Here is a 21468-nt window from a genome sequence, read left to right on the forward strand (position 1 = left end):
CTCGTGTTTCTGAGGCGTAAGTTCTAATAGATCTTACATATATTTTGTAAATTCGTGTTTTGCTTTCGATGCTCATATATCTGTTTCTTCATATTACATCCTGGAGAAATCTTGATATCCTAGCTGCTGTTATCGCTTGTATTTGAATTTTTTGTTTTGGATTTCTATTGCTTGTAATATTAGCGGCTAGACGTTTGAAGAACATGACTTGTTCTTATTGCTTTTATCATCTTATATCATCTGGGTTCTGTTGATATTGTCATTCACTGCGTTTTCTGGACAGATATAATAATATTTAATTAATTTGCTAATTTGCTATTTCAAATCTATATAGTGGTTTTTGAAGATTTTCCTCATCTTCAGATATTATCATCGCATTGTCATCATCAGTCTAGCTAATTATTTGAAATTCTATATTGCCCATTATTTAACCTCCTCCCGAGATTTTGACTTTTTGATGATATAGTCCATAAGGACGTTAAAGATGAATTATTTTTCTTTAAGTTCCATCTACTATCGAAGGTTGGAAATCATCATGGCTATGCGGACCCTATTGACTGCCGCTCTAAATAGTTCTGCACTACTGCATTCAAATCGTTCCCTCAAGTTCTTAGGCCACGATATTCTTCGTCTTCCCACATTTTGCTTTTCTCGAATTTTGCCTTGCATAATAAGCTGCTGCTAATAAAAGAGGACAGGACTGAAACTATTCCTTTGCCTAATTCCTGTTGAGACTGGTATTTTGTTGGTTCGCTGCGTATTGTCTGCTGTCATGAAAGTTTCATGCTGTTTCCAGATGTTCAATTGTCGAATAATTTCAACAATTGTTTTTTGGTTTAAGCTTCTTTCCTTTAATAGTTTCAGAACATCAATACACTTTACTCGATCAAAGGCCCGCATTAGGCCAATGAAGCACATGAAGGAAACTTTATTATACTCAATAGCTTTTTCGGCTATTTGTCTGATAATGATATTGCATCTATGGTGGATATTTTATTCCCGAATCCTTGCTGATTTTCATTAATGCCACTCTGTGACATTTCTTTTGCCAAAATTTTTGTTAAATACCTTGAGGCTATTCTTAATAGGCTGATCCCTCTGTAATTTTGTCGGTCTGTTATTCCCTTCTTTTAAAAACTGGGATAGTTATACTGTTTCCACTATTCTGGCACTTTTGTTGGTTTATATATCTTGTTAAATAGAGTTTGTATTTCATTCGTTAATATATCACCACCAATAAACAGCTATTAGAATAAAAAACAGCTGTGACGCATATTGTGTAATATTTGCTATACTTTTCAATATTTTATTAAGAATAGAGACGACACTAACAGTATTCAAAGTCAGCATATATTCATAACAAAATAGCTGAAGTGACTTGACGGATTAATATTTAGACTTCCAGTTTATATTTTTTTCTTTAACTATCGACAATCATTCATTCTTATTACATGTCTCAAACATTCTAGTTTCTTTCCTTGATTTCTCTGATTTGTTTTTATTTTTCGTAATGACATGATCGTTTCGAGATAATCCATTTTCTATTTTCCATTTTTGGCCGAATCAAATGCACCATGTTGTGGTTGATTTAGTACTGCATTGTATATACGAAGCTTTTTATGTAGAGAATTTGGCATTTGTATGCATCATATCCCTTATGTGCCATTCTACTTTACTTCACTTTAATTGTACTGATATTATTATATGATTTATTACTGCAATTACCTTTTTAATGGGAATAAGCCACAATTGAAGTTTAATTTATTAACGTTGTAACAGCCACACCGCTCCATGGCTGAATACCACCGAAGTTACCATAACAGTGTCCACCGAGAGTGAACGGTGACAAGAGATATATATGTTTTGTTGTTGTAAGATGTAGGTTAAATTGTAACACATGGTTTTCCTTTTAATAAAATCGTGTAAATCAATATTCACAGTCATTACCTAACTATTTTAACTAATACCCACATCACAACTGGCACCCAACTTGGGCAAAATAGTTTAAAGTGTAGTTCGTACTGTGAAAATCGTAAAGTTTCATTGTGAACAGAAAAAGTGTTTTTGCTCCCGCCATTGTAAGGTGATTAGTGGACATTTTCACTTAGTTTAGTGCTTCACAACAATAAATCTACTGTGTATGTGACTGCTGTGGAAACTCCGCACAGACCATCCAAAAACATCCTGTGGGAATATCAATCTTCCACTACAGACCATTCAAAACATCCTGTGGGAATATCAATCTTCCACTAGGCCATTCAGAAACATCCTGTGGGAATATCAAGCTTCCATTCAAGGGTATTTACAAGAAATAAGCAACAGAAACTGTAAGCCTTTAATTTTTATTACTATTTTTGTGTTAAACTTGCAATCACGGCAACAAACGATAAACACAGTTATTCGCTTAGGTCGACGACGGTTTTTAGTTCAAGCGAATCAACATCAGCAGAAATGTCTTCGGTAAATTTAACAAGCGAACAGTTTCAAGCCTTATTAAATACAATAGCAAGGCCTATTTCGGACTCAGGTAGTCTAGCAAAATGCGCTTCTCGCTTCGATGGATCAAAGGGGGCTGATGTAAAAGCTTTTATAGATGCGGTCGAGATCTATAAAGAGTGCACCCACGTGTCTGACGCGAACGCATTAAAGGGTATACCCATGCTGCTAGACGGTTTCGCCGCCACGTGGTTTCAAGGTGTTAAAAATACGGTAAACACGTGGGCCAGCGCCATTAATTTATTACGATCGACTTTTGGACCTCAAAAACCAGCCTACAGAGTATATCAGGAACTGTTTTCGACGGAACAAGATGCTAAAACTCCGTGTGACATTTTTGTATGCAAAGCGCGCGCGATAATAGCTCAGTTACCGGCAGATACATTAACCGAAGCCACTCAATTAGATATGGTATACGGTTTGTTGCATAGGAGAATACGTGAAAAAGTAGCACGTGATAAGATCAATACATTTAGCGAACTCTTAAAAGCATCGAGGCAAACTGAAGAATCGTATGAAAATCCGGAAATAAACATTAAAAACGAAAACGAATCAAAACGGGTACGGTGTAGCTTTTGCAAAAATCCAGGTCACGTAAAGGATGAATGTCGAAAATTGGCCGCAGCCAGAACCAGGGAAGCAGATTCTCGAAAATCTTCGGTTGAGCCCAAACCTAATCCTCCTCTAGTAACTTCTCATACTAGCCCTAAACCAACCTTTCCTACTTCGAATCAGATTTCGTGTTATGGATGTAAGACTCCTGGATTCATTAAGAGTAATTGTCCAAAATGCAAATCATCCAGTAAATCCTCAGCAGTATCTGAATTTATGCTTGCTGAAACAGTTAATGTCGACCAACAGTTTGCCACAAATCTATCAACTAAACCCATTGTTCAGGTCACTATTGAAGGTCATGTAGGTCATTGTTATCTTGATTCGGGAGCACAGTGCAGTATTGCTGGCTCTCAGCTAAGAGATATCCTCTTGAAGGATGAGGTACCCTTTTCCACAAAAAGTGTAGACATGACCCTAGCGGATGGTAGGACTACTTCTACTACTGTTTTGGTCTTTGATTTAGTTGTTATCTTACAAAACCGCTCTCATAGCATTTCCTTAATTTCTGTGCCCACACACACAAATAATCGTACCTTACTGGGGGCAGACTTCTTAAGAAAAGCTAACATCATTCTAGACATTCCTAATGACTCATGGTTTTATGGTGATGTCGCTAATATCCCCTACTCATTTGCTCCAGATCCAGCTCAGGTCAGCTCTCCTTGCCAGGTCAATAGCGTTACTCTTGCTCATTTAGAACTACGAGTAGATGAAGGAATTTCTCTATCCTTAGAAGAAAGATCCAATCTTAACAATATTGTTAAGGAAAATTCTGATTTATTCGTATATAATATAGACCCTACTCCATATGCTGAACACTCCATTGTATTGGTTGATGATGTACCAATATCTGTTCCACCTTACCGTATGTCAGAGCCCAAAAGGCAATTACTGCGTCAGGAATTAGATAAACTTTTGGCTCAAGGCATAATCGAAGAGTGTGAGTCCCCATATGCTTCACCCGTGGTACTTGTGCCTAAGAGAGATGGAGGTATCAGATTAACAGTAGACTATCGACGCTTAAACGCAATAACACGTGCAGATAAGTACCCTCTGCCACGTATTGAAGATATTTTGCATGCAGCAAAGGAAACCCGATTTATGACTACCCTCGACTTAAAATATAGTTATCATCAAATCTCTGTACGAACAGCTGATCGTGACAAAACAGCCTTCGTGTGTCCATTTGGCACCTTTCGTTACACACGCATGCCCTTTGGTATGTGTAACAGTCCCGCTAGTTTCCAAAGGATGATTGATAAATTTCGTGCTGGTCTTCAAAATCTGAATATCCTAGCTTATTTAGATGATCTGATAATATTATCCCCATCCTTCTCTGATCACATAGACGATTTGAAACAAGTATTCAACCGGATGCGCCTATTTAAATTATGTCTAAATAGAGCGAAATGTTCATTCGCCTGTGCGGAAGTCCTATATCTCGGACACATCCTTTCACCTTTGGGTATCCGGCCAAGTGAAAATAAAGTATCTGCCATATTAAACATGACACCACCCCTAAATGTTACTCAACTGCTAAAATTCCTGCAAACATGCTCATGGTTCCGTAGATTCATCGAAAATTTCTCCCATGTTGCTAAACCTTTGTCGAATTTAACCAAGAAAAATGTGAAATGGACCTGGGGAGCAGAACAACAAGAGGCCTTTGAATGTCTGAAACAATTATTGTGTTCCGCCCCAATCCTACGACAAGCTGACTGCAATTTACCTTATATACTTCGTACAGATGCTAGCAATTATGCTTTGGGGGCATGTCTTCTCCAGGGGGAGAAAGAGAACGAACGACCTGTAGAGTATGCTTCGAGACTTCTGACTCCTGCTGAACAAAACTATAGCACTACAGAACGAGAAGCTCTCGCTGTGGTTTGGGCAGTGAAGAAATTTCGAGGATACTTAGAAGGCGCTACTACAATAGTGCAAAGTGATCACCAAGCCTTAAAATGGCTAATGACCTTAAAGTCCCCTACTGGACGGTTAGCTCGATGGGCTTTAGAGCTCATGCCATATGACCTAAAAATAGAATATATCACAGGAAGAAAAAAATGTAATCGCAGATACTCTATCAAGGCCTCCCATGACAGAAGTTCCCATCATAGCTGAAGTTCATCTAGTAAGAGTAGATTTTCCAACTCTTAGTGTTGCTGATGTTCGAGAAGAGCAGCTTAATGATCCAGATGTTGCCAAGATTATTAGATGTTTAGAAGATCCCTCTTCTGACACAAGTATAGATTTCAAGAGGTGGGCAGAAAGAGGATATATCATGAACAATGGGATATTATACCGTTATACTCCTGAAGTAGATGAAGAAGAGCCCCAATTGGTAGCGGCTAGTACACGTATTCCTCACATACTGCATGAGTACCATGAGTCCGCTACTGCTGGTCATTATGGAGTGGAGAAGACATATCAAAGAATAATAAAACGCTACTATTGGCCTGGAATGAAGAAAATTATCTCTGACCATGTAAGTAAATGTCTTGAGTGCCAACGCTATAAAGTCTCTAACCTCAAACCCGCTGGTCTCCTACAAACCCCTGTTCAGTCCCAGAGGTTTGAAGTGCTATCTATTGATTTATTTGGGCCTTTGCCCCTCTCTCCTCAAGGTTATACATGGATTCTGGTAGTAGAAGACACTGCTAGTCGTTGGGTAGAATTATTCCCGTTAGAATCTGCTACTGCCGCTGCCTGCGCCAAGTGTTTCATAGACAACATAATCTTACGATACGGAATCCCTCGTCGAGTCGTCAGTGACAACGGTACTCAGTTCGTGAGTGCGGTAATGCAGCAAGTGGCGCATTGCTTTGGGTACCAACAGAACCTTATACCTGTATACCACCCGGAAGCTAACCCCGTCGAACGAAAAAATAGAGACATTAAAACTCAGTTAGCTATTCTAACAAATAATGACCATTCGTCTTGGTCTGAAAAGTTACCCACTATACGGTTCGCGATGAACACTGTGAAGTGCGACTCAACCGGTTTCACTCCTGCGTACCTCACGTTCGGTCGCGAGTTACGAACTCCTGATGATGCAAATCGTGATTTTCGAAGCATCATAGCCAAGGACAACTTCGTGCCACAAATCACGCCCTATCTAATAACTTTGAGTAAAGCTCTTAGTGAAGCCCGCGAGACACATGAACAATCCCAAGATAGACGTAAGAAGTATAAAGACTGCCACCGCCGCTCGGTTTCGTTCGAAGTAGGTGATATTGTGCTAGTCGATTCGCATACACTAAGTGACGCGTCCAAGTCCATAACTTCGAAGTTCGCGCCGCGTCGTGACGGACCCTACAAGGTGACCAAAATGCTGTCCCCTACAACCTATGAAGTTTCACACATCGACACTCCGGATGTTCCTGCTGGAAAATATCATGTCTCAGTCTTGACGCCTTTCCATGCCGATCCAGAAGATCCGTGCCCTGCTCCAGTTCAACCTCTCCGTAGAAGAGGTCGTCCAGTGAAATCCTCAGAAGCCGACCCTCCTGCTCCACTGGTCTCCTGCCCAGAGTCTTTGACCCTTGGGTTAGACGATAGCGAAATGGGCCCCCCTGTTGGAAATGACCTTGCTCAAATTGAAGCTGAACCTGAACCTGACCCTATTGCCAGACGTAGACAACCCCGACCAAAACGTTGTCATTGCTGTCCTGTAGAGCTCTATTCCTGCTTAGACTCTGTTGCCCCACCCGCGAGTCGCCAGGGTGGTGCAAAGGGGGAGGATGTAACAGCCACACCGCTCCATGGCTGAATACCACCGAAGTTACCATAACAGTGTCCACCGAGAGTGAACGGTGACAAGAGATATATATGTTTTGTTGTTGTAAGATGTAGGTTAAATTGTAACACATGGTTTTCCTTTTAATAAAATCGTGTAAATCAATATTCACAGTCATTACCTAACTATTTTAACTAATACCCACATCACAACGTTTCAATTTGAACTTCGGAAATGTTTGCATTTCTCAAAATGCAAACTTTAATAAATTAAACAAATTTTGTTTTTGTTACTTGGTGAAAAATTCTACTAATAATTTTATCTGACTCATTTGTATTGTCAGTTCAGACATATATTATACATTTTAAAGTAGACAACTTTAAAATGATATTGCCAATACAGCTGAGTTGCGTTCCTGGGATGATTTTATTGTAAGATAGTTCATTCGATTACATGAAATCAACTTTAACTATAAACGAATAAAATTATATGGTTCTGAAACCATTTTCTTGTGGCATTTTAAAGTAATTACTATTTTAATGGGAATAAGCCACAATTGAAGGTTATACTTTGTTTATATTTTGAGATTTCCGAAGTGGAGATTGAAACGTGAATAAAATTTTTAACCTTCAATTGTGGCCTATTCCCATTAAAATAGTAATTACTGTAAATTATATAATATAAACGATAAAGAAGAGGCAATAACATTTACATGGAAAAGAGACTCGGGTGTATAGGAAACCAACACCCATCAACATATATCTAAATTAGAAATCAAATTACAACATTAATATTAAAGGGGAGTCATTGAATCCTTATACGATAGAGCCAAAATTACTTGTTCTAATGAAAATTCGTTCTTAAAGGAGAAAGATTTGTTAACATATGTTTTATTACAAAATGATTATTCTTTATCGTTTATAAATAAGGAATTTTCAATGTGTAAACACGTATGGGAAAATGAACATAGGGTTCAATGGAACGATTCAAGTATAGTCTAAAAGAAACAGATGATAAAAAGAGAAAAATCAAAGAAGTTGCTCTATTATTCTAAATGTTATGCAATCATGTTGCAGATTCCTCGGCAGAATGCAGTAGGATCTGGTTACCCATATTAAAAGAGGAAGTTAATAAAAGGAAAATACCACTATTATTAAGTCAGTAACATATCGAGGTTATATCATTTATGTTTTTTAAAAAACATACATATAAAATCATAGTTTGGTATTTATAGTAAGCTAAATGTAAGACCAAATACTTAAAACGTCAGGATAGTATTATGATGTTTTTTCCTGGTTTTTCTTCATGATTTACTATGGAATCACATGCTATAATTTTCTGACGGATATTCTCAAGTTAAAGTTGATTTCATGTAATCGAATGAACTATCTTACAATAAAGTCATGCCAGTAACGCAACTCAGTTATATCAGCAAGATCATTTTAAAGTCGTCTATTTTAAACTGTATATGTATATGTGAAATTTTAATATAAATGAGTCAGATAAAATAAAATGATTAGAAAATTTTTTCACCAAGTAACAAAAACCAAAATTTTATTAATTTATTAATGTTTCTACTTTGAGAACGATTTCCGAAGTGGAAATTGAAACGTCAATAAACTTTTTTTAAACCTCAATTGTGGCTTATTCCTATTAAAATAGTAATTGCTTTAAAATACCACAAGAAAATAGTGAGACCGCAATTGTCAATGCTCTTCCAGTCATTTCCAGCAGCAACTAGGTACCTGGTCGTCTACGAATTTGAGGGTATTAAGGGCAGCCCTCCCCAATTTCTATACTTAATATTTATACGCTTTCTTCAAGTTTTTAACGATTCTTGGACATACATTTTCAGTGTCGCAGGCGACACGTAGCACCTTGTTAAAGCCTTTGTCGGCTTTAAACATAATTGAGGTATGTTTGCTGATCTTAACGCCACTCTTCGTTTTCTTTTTAAGGTTATATTACTCTCACGTATATAGGATCTATATGCCATTGCTTGAGAAAACCAAATAGTCCGAAATACGAATACGATGAGAACTTATGTTCATTTCTTTCTGAATATTTTTCGATAGGTAACAGATATATTCTCCAGATCGATCTGCCGGTTTGCAAACCATTTTGCTCCTTTATATCTTTTATTTGAGTTTTGATTCTATGTAATGCAATTTCGCTATATAACTAGTAGCAGTAATACCACGGTAGCTTACACAATTTTTTATCTTCATATTTGTGTATTGAGCTCATACACGTTGTATTTTAATCATCTGAGATTTCGTGCGCTATACATAAACGATTACTATAAAGTTTTGTAGTCAGATCCCAACGTAGGTACATTTGATGCATACTTCACCTATGTGAATGTCCCTCTTGGCACTGCTTGGTTGCTATTTTTTAATTTTTCAATGTTTCTATAAAATCTGATGCTAAAATTGTAAGGCGGTTTTAATATCTCTTGATGCACATTTTTGTTCCACTGGTACTGAATTATACTGTAATATGAACAATATAAAAAATATATGACCAGTCCTGACTGGTCATTAATACTCAATTATGTCGACTTGTGCAAACATTTTCCACCTTGTGTCGATAATTTCAAATTACTCATGGCAAACTAAGGCACATATATCATCCACAACTCAAATAAGTCTTTAATCATGTTACACCCCAAATAAACGACAAATATACATTAGTATTATCATTGATCAAGACAGGACATTACCCCAATTTTATCGTCGATTGCACGCTAACAGAAATTAGCGAATATATCCACTCCCAATATTTGTTTACCGACGTAAGTATTATAGTTGCTAGAGGTGAAACCGTTCCGTAGACAATGTTCCATAATGTGATTCGAATGCATCAAATACGATCTTCTTGAGTTTCATTTTAGTTGAGATTAGTAAATAATTAAGTTCCAAGTACGATCATTGTTTTGATAATTAGTTTGTGTTGTACTAATAGTAAAGATGTATTATATATGAAAAAATTATTTACATATTAATCTCCTATATCGCTATCTTATAGTATCTACTTATTTCACCTCTCAGCAAAGCATTTGATTTTATCAATCACAAAATTCTTATCAATAGAATCAGCGACTGTGGAAATGCCCTTTATTACTTATTCAAATCTTTAAACAGACCTAACATGTAGAAATACGACAGAGACGCGAAACTCAAAACTACGAAGTACTCTCAGTTGAGTAAGCAATATGTTCAGATTCTATTTCAGCTAACTGGATTTAAAAAATCAAAGAAAAGAGAACAACTTAACACATTTCAATTTAAATAGCTACAACCTACAACCTACAAGTTGTTCTTAAACGTTAAAAAATAATAATTTTGCACTTTTTTGTTCTTCGCAAGATAGGAAAAATGTTGAAATAAATATTTACTTAAATGAAAAAACTATTGAAAGAACGAAGTACTTGATATTTTTAGGATGAAACTGGATGAAAGCCTTTTCTGGGAAATTGAATGCCACAAGGTTTACTCTAAATTAAATAGATGCAACTTTCTGATCTGTAACTTAAAAAATCTTTAATGTAAAATGTTTGCCTTTAAATGTAAAAAATAAATCAAACTTACAAACAACAAATATTTTCATAATTATGACACTAGAAATAAAGATTGTTTTGTCTTCAAGAAATGCCGAACAATATCAACTAATACGTATTTTTATTGCCTTATCTATGTTTGTCATCATCTTCGTTTTACTAATATTCATCCTCAGATCCAATCAAATAAAAAAAAAAGATCAAACCATTCAAAGTAACGATTTTGCACATCTCTACCCGGTATTAATCTATCGATTTTGTAATATTCCAGTAAGCAAAAAACAACCCAACACATCCTGACACGATAAAACAGCGTGCCAGAGATCGCTTGGTTCACAGCGAAACGACGGTTTAATCCATCTCTGCCTTTATTTCGTAGGGCTTAATGGGGATGATGTGAATTGCCTTCGGAAACAGAATCGGCTGCAACATCGATGAACATAAAATAAATAGGAATAATGTATGTTTGCTACATCGTTAAAATTTATGTGTTTGCCATACACTATGTAGCAAGAAAATATCACGTTTTTTAGATTGAACTAAAAATTTCAATTTTTTAATTTTGTCTGTCAGTTCGTCCGCGGATTAGTCAAATCTTGATAAAATTACACTAAATTGCGTACATTCCAAGGAACTTAACGTTCCTATATTCAAATGTTTTAAGTGTGAGTCCACATGTGAGTCATGAGGAATGTACATATTCCTACCTCGTACTGTCCTCGACGCATCAAGGAATTTGGATATCGGTTAAAATACTTGGGAATTCCAAGGTTGGCCAAATCCAAATTTCTAATTGATTCGATGCAGGGAAATTCCACTTTCGCTACGTAAAACAAAGGATTTGTTTTACATAAAAGCAGGTAGATTTTCTCTCATCGGTCAGTCGAGCTTGCCTCTTCTACTGTAGACCTAGTCGGTGCTATTATTGTTCCTACTAAGTTATTGTTTTATTTCTGATTTTTTTATATACCATTTTATTTTAGCATTATTGTATATTCAGACCTTTTCAGGTTAGAATAATATATTGATCTATATTTGTTTTGATTGTTTATTTTTCTTGTATTTTGTGTCTAAGTTGTTCTTCCGTAAGTTAAGAACACTTAGAAATATTTATCTTGCTTTTTCTATCTTATATTCTGATTTGTACTTTGTCTAAGTAGTTCTTTCCGGTAAGTCAAAGAACTTTTAGAAATATTTCTCTGAATATTTGACTTGTTATTTTAATTGTGCGTTTAAGCCGTTCTTTTCCGGTAAGTCAAAAGAACACTTAGAAATATTTTCATAATCATTGTTGCAATATTATTTCCGATATTTTATCTAAGATATTTTCTTCCTTAAGTTAAGAAAATACTTAATACATTTGTCTCTTTCATTTTCTATTTTATGCTAAGTTGTTTCTTCCGTAAGTCAAGAAACATTTAGAAATATTTCCATACCTTGTTTCATATTTACATATTTCATTTATCTGCATTTCTGTCCTAAGTTGTTTCTTCCGTAAGACAAGAAACACTTAGGAATATTTCTGCACTTTTCTATTCTTTTATCTTGTGTATTTTACTTTTCATTCTAAGTTGTTTCTTCCGTAAGTCAAGAAACACTTAGAAACATTTTCTTTGCATTGTACTTTTATACCATTTTATTTTTCTTGTTTACTGAGTTATTCCTTCCGTAAGTCAAGGAATACTTAGACTATTTTACCTGTTCTGTTTTCTATTTTTGATCTGTTATTTTGTAACTGCTCCTTGGAACTGTTACCTATAACAGATATTTGTCACGGTAACCGTTATTTTATACCAGTAGAAGTATTAAACCATTTTATCAGTGACAAGCAAAGATGGTCAACACCCGGTCTAATTCCGAGGACAGGAAGAAGTCCGCAGAGCCGGCGATGGGTCCTACAGGCCCAAATGCCCCCTTACGGCAACAGTACGGATGCCACTATGGGGAATAACAAATAACCTTTAAAAAGTTTGCTCCCATTGTTTATTAATATACAGGGCGAGTTGTGAATTTTGACTAAAATTTCTATTCGTCATAACTTTTGAACAGTAAGTTGGATATGACGCATGATTTGGTCAAACGTTACACTACTACCTACTAATCAACTGATTTATTCAAACTAAAAAAAAATCAGATCTGGTTTTAAAAAATTAATTCGTTTTGTTTATACAATGGCAGGGTGGACGCTCATTTGTACAATGGAAATTCAAACCAGCAAAAATGTATGCCATAGATCTTTTCTCTCTCTCTTATACACCCAGCAGCCCGAGCGCCCGTCCGGTCATAAGAGCTTCATTAACGATTAAAAAACAATGTTTTAAAATTGAATAAGCTCAAAATACTTACCGGAAAATAATATAACAAGGTTTGAACTTGAATTTAGGTCCTTGGTGAATTCAAAAATAATATTTTTTAGTTCTGTTTTTGAGCATGGAAATCTTAATTTTGCGTTTTTTTCAGTTTTAAATTTTTTATAACTCGAAAATGATCAAGTTTACAGAAAAAATAAGAGACAGTTTTGTTTAGAATGGCCAAAAAATTCAAAAAAAATTGTTAAAAAAAATTGAAGAACTTTTCGCCTGGGCGACCCCTTAAACCTTATTTTGAGGTATCTCATGAAAGTGAATATGCAAAAAAATCTCATGGGAATATTTTATCGAACGAACCCGAGCTTTTCGCCTTGTCTCTAAAGAAACTTTTTAGAACGGATAATGAGTCGGATAATATGTTTATTTGTTTGAGATTCTAATTTTAGGCGTATTGGCATGCTTTTATGAAAGCTATAGTTTCTGCTGAAAATATTGATGTGTTTCTAATGATGGTTACTCTGACGTTTTTCTCTTCTTTCGATGTTATTTCGATGTTCTTCTCGTCTAACATTGATTCTTCGGTAGGTCTGTCCGATGTACGATTTGTCACAGTCCCTACATAGAATCTCGTATACTCCTTGATTTTCTAACGATATTTTTGTTTTGGCGGATGGTAAAATGGTTGAGATTTTTCTATCGGTATTAAATATCGTTTCTATTTTGTGTTTTCTTAGCACTCTCCCTATTTTCTCTGTTGTACCCTTTACATATGATAAAATGGCTTTTGCAATCGGTTTTCCTCTTCTGTTGGATCCTTAATTCTTTTTTGAGCATTATGAGCATTTTCAATGGTATATGTTGAAAAGCCGTTTTTTTTAGCGCTGTTTTCACATTATGTATGTTCGTGTCATTTATTGACTGAATGTAATTATGCAAGACGGTGACGTGAATCGGCATGTAGATATCTACCGGTATGTGTGGGTTTTCGGTATACTGTGTGTCGTATGTGCCCGTCTTCCTTCTTTATTATTAACATATCTAAAAATGGTAGTTGTTCGTTTTCTTCCAGTTCCATAGTAGTAAACTGGATTTTATGGTGTATATTATTGATGTGTCCTAAAAATACCTTTAGTTTTTTTTCTCCATGTGTCTAGATTATAAAAGTATCATCCACGTACCCAAGCCAAAGTTTGGGTTTGTGTTCGGCTGTTTCTATTACACGCTGTTCTATTCTTGCATAAACAGGTTTGCTATTATCGGTGACAGTGGTGAACCCATCCGTGCTCCTTCAACCTGTTTATATCTTTGCTCCTTATTGATGAGATATATGTTATTTAAGCAGTGCTTTGTTAGATTTAGAGTATCCTGTGGTATTGGATACTTTCTGCTTATAATTTCTAATGATTCATCTATAGGAACATTCGTAAAAAGTGAAACCACATCGAAGGTGACCGTTTCTAGCATTCTAATCTCAAGCGTTTTCTTTTGAAGCAATCTTCAGTTTTTAGGCTAATTAAGTCCGTTTTTTACTCGAGACAAATGTATAGACGGAGGGCTGAATAGTTGAAATGTGCAGAAAAGACTCTCATCTAGAGATTCATCAATTTTTTAGTGGACGATTTTTAACTATTCAATCAAAACGTCAATCTCGTTATTTTGCTCGTAATTTAAAAAGTTGTCTATTTATACTTTAAAGACTTAACGTCAACAGACAATTTTTTTTAGAAAAAAAAGATACACAAAATGCGATATGCTAGAGTTAAATCGGTTAATAAACAAAAAATTAATTGCAAATTGAACAACAAAATCGCTATTTTTGAAGATTGTTAATAACTTTTTTAATATATATTAAAATATTTCAATGTATCTGAACTTGAAGGTTTTATCGTGTGCTAAAGATGGGCCAGATCGGTTGAATATTTTTTGAAAAATTTAATTTGTTTTTTTGAAAAATGAGCTTATTTCTAGCGCTGGTTCAGATAACTTGACTGAATGGATCTTAATAATCCGGGGCTTATTTTCTTCATTATGACATATACTAATAATCTATGGAAATTAAGTTTTAAAAAAATACATCTATGTACACACAGTAATTTAATAATAAATAGCACCTTTTAAACTTATTGGTTTTTAATTTAAACTTAAATTAAAAACAAATAAAAATATTCGGAAAGCTGCTTAAAAAAGACAAGAAAAAAAGGTCCTACGACCCTTAGGCGCCAAGATAGCCCTTTTTTAAATCACTGTTACGTTAACTGAAAACATTAAGGCTGAAGTTAACCTTACTTTCATAAGAAAGGTCAAAGATTTTAACAAAACTTTTAGCACACAAAATGATTGAAAATTGTTTCAACGGGAGTGTTGTAAACAAGAGATTTTTACTATTTTTGTTAGGAATAAGCCACAATTTTGGAATGTTCTATTACAGCTTTTCGAATATTTTATTGTTATTTAATTTGAACTAAATTCTACGGAGTTATTGCAAATGTTTATAAACTTAAAAAGTACTATTTATTATTAAATCATGTGTACATAAATGTATTTTTTTTACCTTTTTTTCCATAGGTTATTAGTACAGGTCTTAATGAAGAAAATAAGCCTGGATTATTGAAATCGATTCAGGCAAATTATTTGGACCAGCCTTAGAAATTAGCTCATTTTTTTAAAAATATAATAAACAAATTAAATTTCGCAAAACCTATTCAAACGATCTGACCCATCTTTTCCACACAATTCAAACACGACAAGTCCCTGAAGTTCAGGTACATTTATATCAATTTTAATAAATAATAAAAAAATTATTAACAATTTTCAAAAACAGCGATTTTGTTGTTCATTTTATAATAACTGTTTTGTTTATTCACCGATTTTAATTTAGCATATCTCATTTTGTCTATCTTTTTTTCTGAAAAAGTTGTCCGTTGACGTCAAATTTTTAAATTGACAAATTTTTAACTTACGAGTAAAATAATGAGTTTGACGTTTTGATTGTTTATTTAAAAATATTTTCACTAAAAAATTGATCATTCTCTAGATTAGTCTTTTTAAGTATATCTCATATTATACATTTCAACTGTCAAACCCGTCTATACAGTTGTGACGAAAAAACTGACATTTTTTTATTAACTTGACTGACCCATTTTAAATTTCTGGCGCTCAGTGCATCTTCGACATCTTCTCTCCAGGACCGTCTTGTTCTACCTCATTTACGTGAAAAAATGTGTTTCAATGATATGTAATATTTTACTACCGGTGATGAAAATTATTAAGAACCTTATCAATAAAAAGCTTATTAATAAAAAGAACATTAATAAAAGAATACTTATATCGATCCATATAATTTTTCATTATTTTTTTTATTTTGCAGGATATGACACTCCAGAGAAAGTAATATTAGCCTATAATGGACTGGGTGCGTGGGGCCAGAAATCAGGGTCGGCGTCATTTCACGGTTGTCCTGTTAACAGGTGTACTTTGACCGATGATAGGAGCAAAGCTGCTGACGTAGACGCCATTTTGTACAAAGACCATTTTATACATCCTGGTGTTGCGCGACCTATGAAACAGGTAAACAGCCAAATACTGTTTATTTATTTATTGGTTAAAATTGTTCCTTATCATATATTGTTTGTTTCTGGTATTACTGCTACGCTGTTTAGTAAGTTTAATGTTTTTGGTGGGAATAGATCGAAAAATGGGAATATAAATTTTAATGATAAACGCTCTTTGCTTAATAAATAATACGCTCTCTAGATAATAAGATATTAGAAAAAGATAATAGAATTGCTCTCTATTTGTCCCGTTAGAAATTAAAGCATTCAGTACCATGTTATATTTTATTTGTTTATTTCATCGACTTCGGACGCACTATTAGACCAGAAAAATTGGCAAATAAAAACCCTTTTTCGTGATACTCTTTGATACAGGTATCTAACAACAGCTTTTGATACATTTGGTGATAATCGTATGTAATAAACAAAATATGCAAAAGATTAAACGTAATTTTTTACTAATAAACAATATATAAACAATGTAACATCGCTATTTGATTTTAAATACTAAAGGTGAAGACCGTAAAATTATATGGAAAAGTGACACAATTTTACTGAAAAAGCATAGAAAATCCTTTAAAATAAAAGTTTATAAAGTTATTTTTGTTCATTTGTTGCTTAATTATTGCAAAAATAGTTTCAAAAGTCGATTTTTTAAAAATTAATAAACTCTTCTAAAAATTCATAATGCTTGATTGCTTGATTAAAACTTGCTTGATAATAGGGACAATATCACATATATTAAGTTTCACTTAGTAGAATAGATGCAAAATTGAAATTGTTTATCCCAGAAAACTTTTATTTTCAACGTTATTATGCGTAAACTGTTAGGTCTTCCTAAATTCTAAAAGAACCAAATTGAAGAGAAAGACATATTTTATTAAATTAAATCATTAAATGATTAAATAATTTAAGTTAAATATTGCAAAATAGGTTTAAGAAGTACTCTGATTTTAAGCTTATAAACATTTAAAATAACTCACCAGACGCATTAACATATTATAGGAAGTTCATTTTTTTTTTATTCAAAATGTCGGCATTTTTACAAGAATTCTAAATGTCCTACGATCCTTAGAACACGAGAACAGTATTTTTTTATTTCTCGATTTTACTATTTTAAAAACGGAATTCATAAATTCAAAATAAATCTCTGGTTTTCATAAAGAAAAATTGAAGTTTTTTGTTAATTTGAGGTACCCCGTTGCATAGATTATAAAAATTCAATTTAACTGAGTAAACTTATTTTATTTAACTGAGTAATTTGTTTAAACAATTTAAAATAAATATTTATTTTGCAAAATTTTACTTTTCTCTTATTATTAGTAGTAGAAGAGGTTATGAAAAGATAGGTAACTTAAATATTTATGTATTATAGTTATAAATAATATCTTTTAAAAATAAATTTTACAAATAAATAAAATTTTTCTTTAAAAATTAAATCTGTACCTGTTAATTTTTCTTAAATAATGCTTATTATTTTTACAACTAAACGGCTCATTTTTAAAGGAATCGTTTTTAAATTTTTGTTTGTTCAAACTTTTATTTCTGCAAATAATTTTATTTGAATTTCTTATTGTCTTTAAACCAACCAAGTTCCGGTGAATTAAAAAAAAGTTAACTCGGGTTTTAAGAGTCGTGGGATATTACCTATGTTTTTTTAGGAATCCGTTTGAAAATCCCAAAATAACGATTAAAAAAAATAACTTCCTACATCGTATTGCGTCTGAGTTATTTGAACTGTTTATAAGCCTAAAATCAAAATACTTTTGCAAACCTATTTTACAATATTTAACATACATTTTTTAATCAATAAATGATTTAATTTAATAAAATAAGGCTTTCTCTACAGGCCGGTGTGTTCAGAATTTACGTAGACCTAATAGTTTACGCCTAATAACGTTGTGGATAAAAGTTTTCTTGGATAAACAATTTCAATTTTGCAATAACTATAAAGTAAAACTTCTTGAAGTTTTTAAAGCTGAATAGGTATTTGTAATATTTTCCTTATTTCCACGAGCGGGCAAACCTGAAGAATGCCCAGGGCGGCGATATGAAAATAAAATATATTTTACATTCATTTTAAATTCAAATTTTTCATGACGCATTGTAAAATTATTTGTAAAAAAACTATTTGTATAGTCAAAATTCATAACAACTAAAAAAAGGAAAGATTAATAGACAAAAATAAAAATTTACTAATAAAAGTATTGAAACCTTGTGTAAAAGAAAGTGTATTGAAAGAAAAAAAAATTTTGCTACGTAGTGGTTGTGGAACTAATTAATTTTTATTATTTTTACGATACACAAATTTTTTGTCTCCACGTGATAAATAATATAAATGTATGGTAAGAAATCATAATATTAATATAATTTCAGGCTAAAAGGTCTATTATAATCTTTAAAAAAAATTATCCGGGTATCAAAACCGTAAAAGAAAATAAGAACGGGAATAAGAGCCAAAAAAGCAAAAAAAATACTGGGTTCTTTAAATCTGAAGAAACCGAGACCCAGTTAACTGAAAACTTTCAATTACAGTTGAGTCTAGATTCCGGCGAGACTTCTGCATCTGGTTTCGAAGAAATACCGTCAACCTAAAATCTAAGCAATCAACGACCGAAAAAAAATCTGGAACTGACTATTGTTAGCAAAAAAAAATTATTGAAAATTTTTAATTTAATGATCTGGGTACTTGGCCACTTGAACTAAATTCTACATACAGAGATGATATCTTTGCATTCGATTTTTCGACAACAAAAGAAATTGATTCAAATTTAACGTACCCAGGATATCCAGATAATCGTAATTTTAATAAAACAATGTATTATAGGGTAACTTCAAATGGAGAACGTTTTCTATGGTCATGGTTATCTTATTCAAGAAGTGAAAAAAAGGTATTCTGTATTTGTTGTAAATTATTTTACATAGATAAAGTCAAGTCGTTGTTAGAAACAACAGGTTATTTTAACTGGAAACATTTAAGTGAGTATTTAAAAAAAAAAGAAAATTCTACTGAACATTTAAATAATTTTTCCTTTTAAATTTAAGAAATTTCCCTTTTAAATTTTAAATAATTTTATTAAATGGTCTGGGGAACGGAAAATATTTTGAACTTGTAGAATAATTGATAAAAATATTCAGTAAGGTATTGCTAAAGAACGAAAACACTGTATTAAAAAGACTGATGAATGTAATTATATTTAGCAAAACACAATTGGGCCTTTCGTAGTCCATCCCATTAATTTTTCACTAAAAATAATGGAAATTTCTTGGTGTTGGTTAAACTTGTTAGTAAATATGACGTTACTCTTCATGAACGTGTTCGTCGAATAATATCAAATGAAACATAAATAATTACCTATTAGAGTAAAACAATAAAAAATGAGATAATCACATTATTGGCATCTTCTGTTCGTGATGATATTTTGGAACGTATCCATAAAGCGAAATATTTTCGTATTATTTTGGAATGTACCCTGCTATTAATCACAAGGAACAACTTTGTTTTAGATACGTTATATGTGTTTTTAAGATATGAATGACTAACGACAGCGACATAAAAATCAAGGAGCCTTTTTATATATATATATATATATATATATATATATATATATATATATATATATATATATATATATATATATATATGTTCGGATAAATTTCCGCGGTCAGATGAATGAAAATTACTTAGTTCTCGGGAAGAACCGCGTTGAGAATTTATTACTCGACGTTTCGACACCCATTTTGGAGCCATTATCAAGAGTGATACGGTTCGGCTCGAGTTCGGGGTCTCAATCTGCCTACTCCCCTCACTCGAGACGTACCAGTATCGTGTTCTATATTGCAAGAACTGTCTCTCGGCACTGAGGTCTCAATCTGCCTACTCCTCAGTGTCGAGTGACAACCGGTCTTACCCTGTGTCGCTGCTTTTATACTCGCTGTATGCGCGGGAACGGTATGCGCTGGGCGGTGTTTCGCGCCATCGCGCGTGTTCAAGCTGTTAGGCCGTTTTTCGATTTCGATAGCTTCACGAATGATTCTCGATTTTAAGGAGCAGATGGGGGCGATGGTTTTTGCTTTTTCGAAATCTATTTTGTGGCCTGTTTGAATATGATGTTGGGCTAGGGCTGAAGTAGTATCGGAATGTTTGACAGATATAGAATGTTCGTAAATACGGTTATGGATTCGTCGGTTTGTCTGTCCGATGTATGTACGTGGGCAACTGGAACAGGGTATCTCGTAGACACCATGGTCTTCATTAGGGATTTGGTCTTTTACGGATCTGACGAGATTGGATAACTTGGAGTGAGTAGTGAAGATGGTTTTGATCAAAATCAATATCAAAACCATCTTCACTTCGGGGTCTGCCTCTCTTTCTTCTTCCTATCGGGCTCCACTCTGTTATTCTATTTATCCACCGATTTTGGTTTGCTCTTGTGACATGTCCGTACAAGGTTAACCTCTTCTGTTCGATGTAGTCTATTATATCGGAGTTCATTCCCATTCTCCTCTTAATCTCCATGTTATTTATTCTATCTCTTCTTGTTACTCTACAGCTTCTCCTTAGGAATTCCATCTCTGTTGTTCTTATTTTGTTTTTGGTTTTCTTATTTATTGTCCAATTTTCACACCCATAAGTGAGGATACTTCTTGTCATGGTATTATATATTTTTTTCTTTGTTTTCATGCTGATGTTCTTATCCCATAGTACTGAGTTCAATTTTCGTATGCAGTCTCTTGTTTGTCCTAGTCTATTTTTTATATCTTCCTCCGTTGTTCCTTTGTTTGATATTATAAAGCCTAAATACTTATACTTGTCTGTTCCTTTGATTTGTTTACCTTCGTCTATTTCCAGCTGTTTTATGTCTGTAGTCTCCGTTGTTAGGTATTCAGTTTTCTTTAGGTTTATTTCCATCCCATTCTTTGTATATTCCTGCTCCAGTTATCTCATCATAAAACTGAGGTCATCCTCGTCTTGTGCGATCACTATTTGGTCGTCGGCAAAACTTAGCGTATATAGATATTCGTTCCTTACCCATTCCTTCGCACTTTCTTTTCCATGGTTTCAGGGTTTTTTCCAGGAATATTTTGAACAGGGTGGGGGATGTGGAGCAACCCTGTAGTAGTCCCTTTGTCGTCTTAAATGGACTACATATTCTATTGCCCGTTTTGATAGCTACTTCGTTATTCTTGTAGAGTGCTTTT

The 21468-nt window shown here is 33.7% G+C and overlaps 1 protein-coding gene across 5 annotated transcripts in view; it reads left to right on the forward strand.

Annotated features, from left to right (window-relative positions):
- The window catches only part of LOC140447766 (glycoprotein 3-alpha-L-fucosyltransferase A-like), a 155552-nt gene that overhangs the window by 112727 nt on the left and 21357 nt on the right, over positions 1-21468 (forward strand). For all 5 annotated transcript variants that reach the window (XM_072540617.1, XM_072540618.1, XM_072540615.1 and 2 more), the window contains exon 4: positions 16083-16282. In XM_072540617.1, the coding sequence (XP_072396718.1) occupies positions 16083-16282 (200 nt within the window). The remainder of the gene's footprint in view (positions 1-16082; positions 16283-21468) is intronic.

This window comes from Diabrotica undecimpunctata, chromosome 8 (assembly GCF_040954645.1).
Source record: "Diabrotica undecimpunctata isolate CICGRU chromosome 8, icDiaUnde3, whole genome shotgun sequence".
NCBI lineage: Eukaryota > Metazoa > Arthropoda > Insecta > Coleoptera > Chrysomelidae > Diabrotica > Diabrotica undecimpunctata.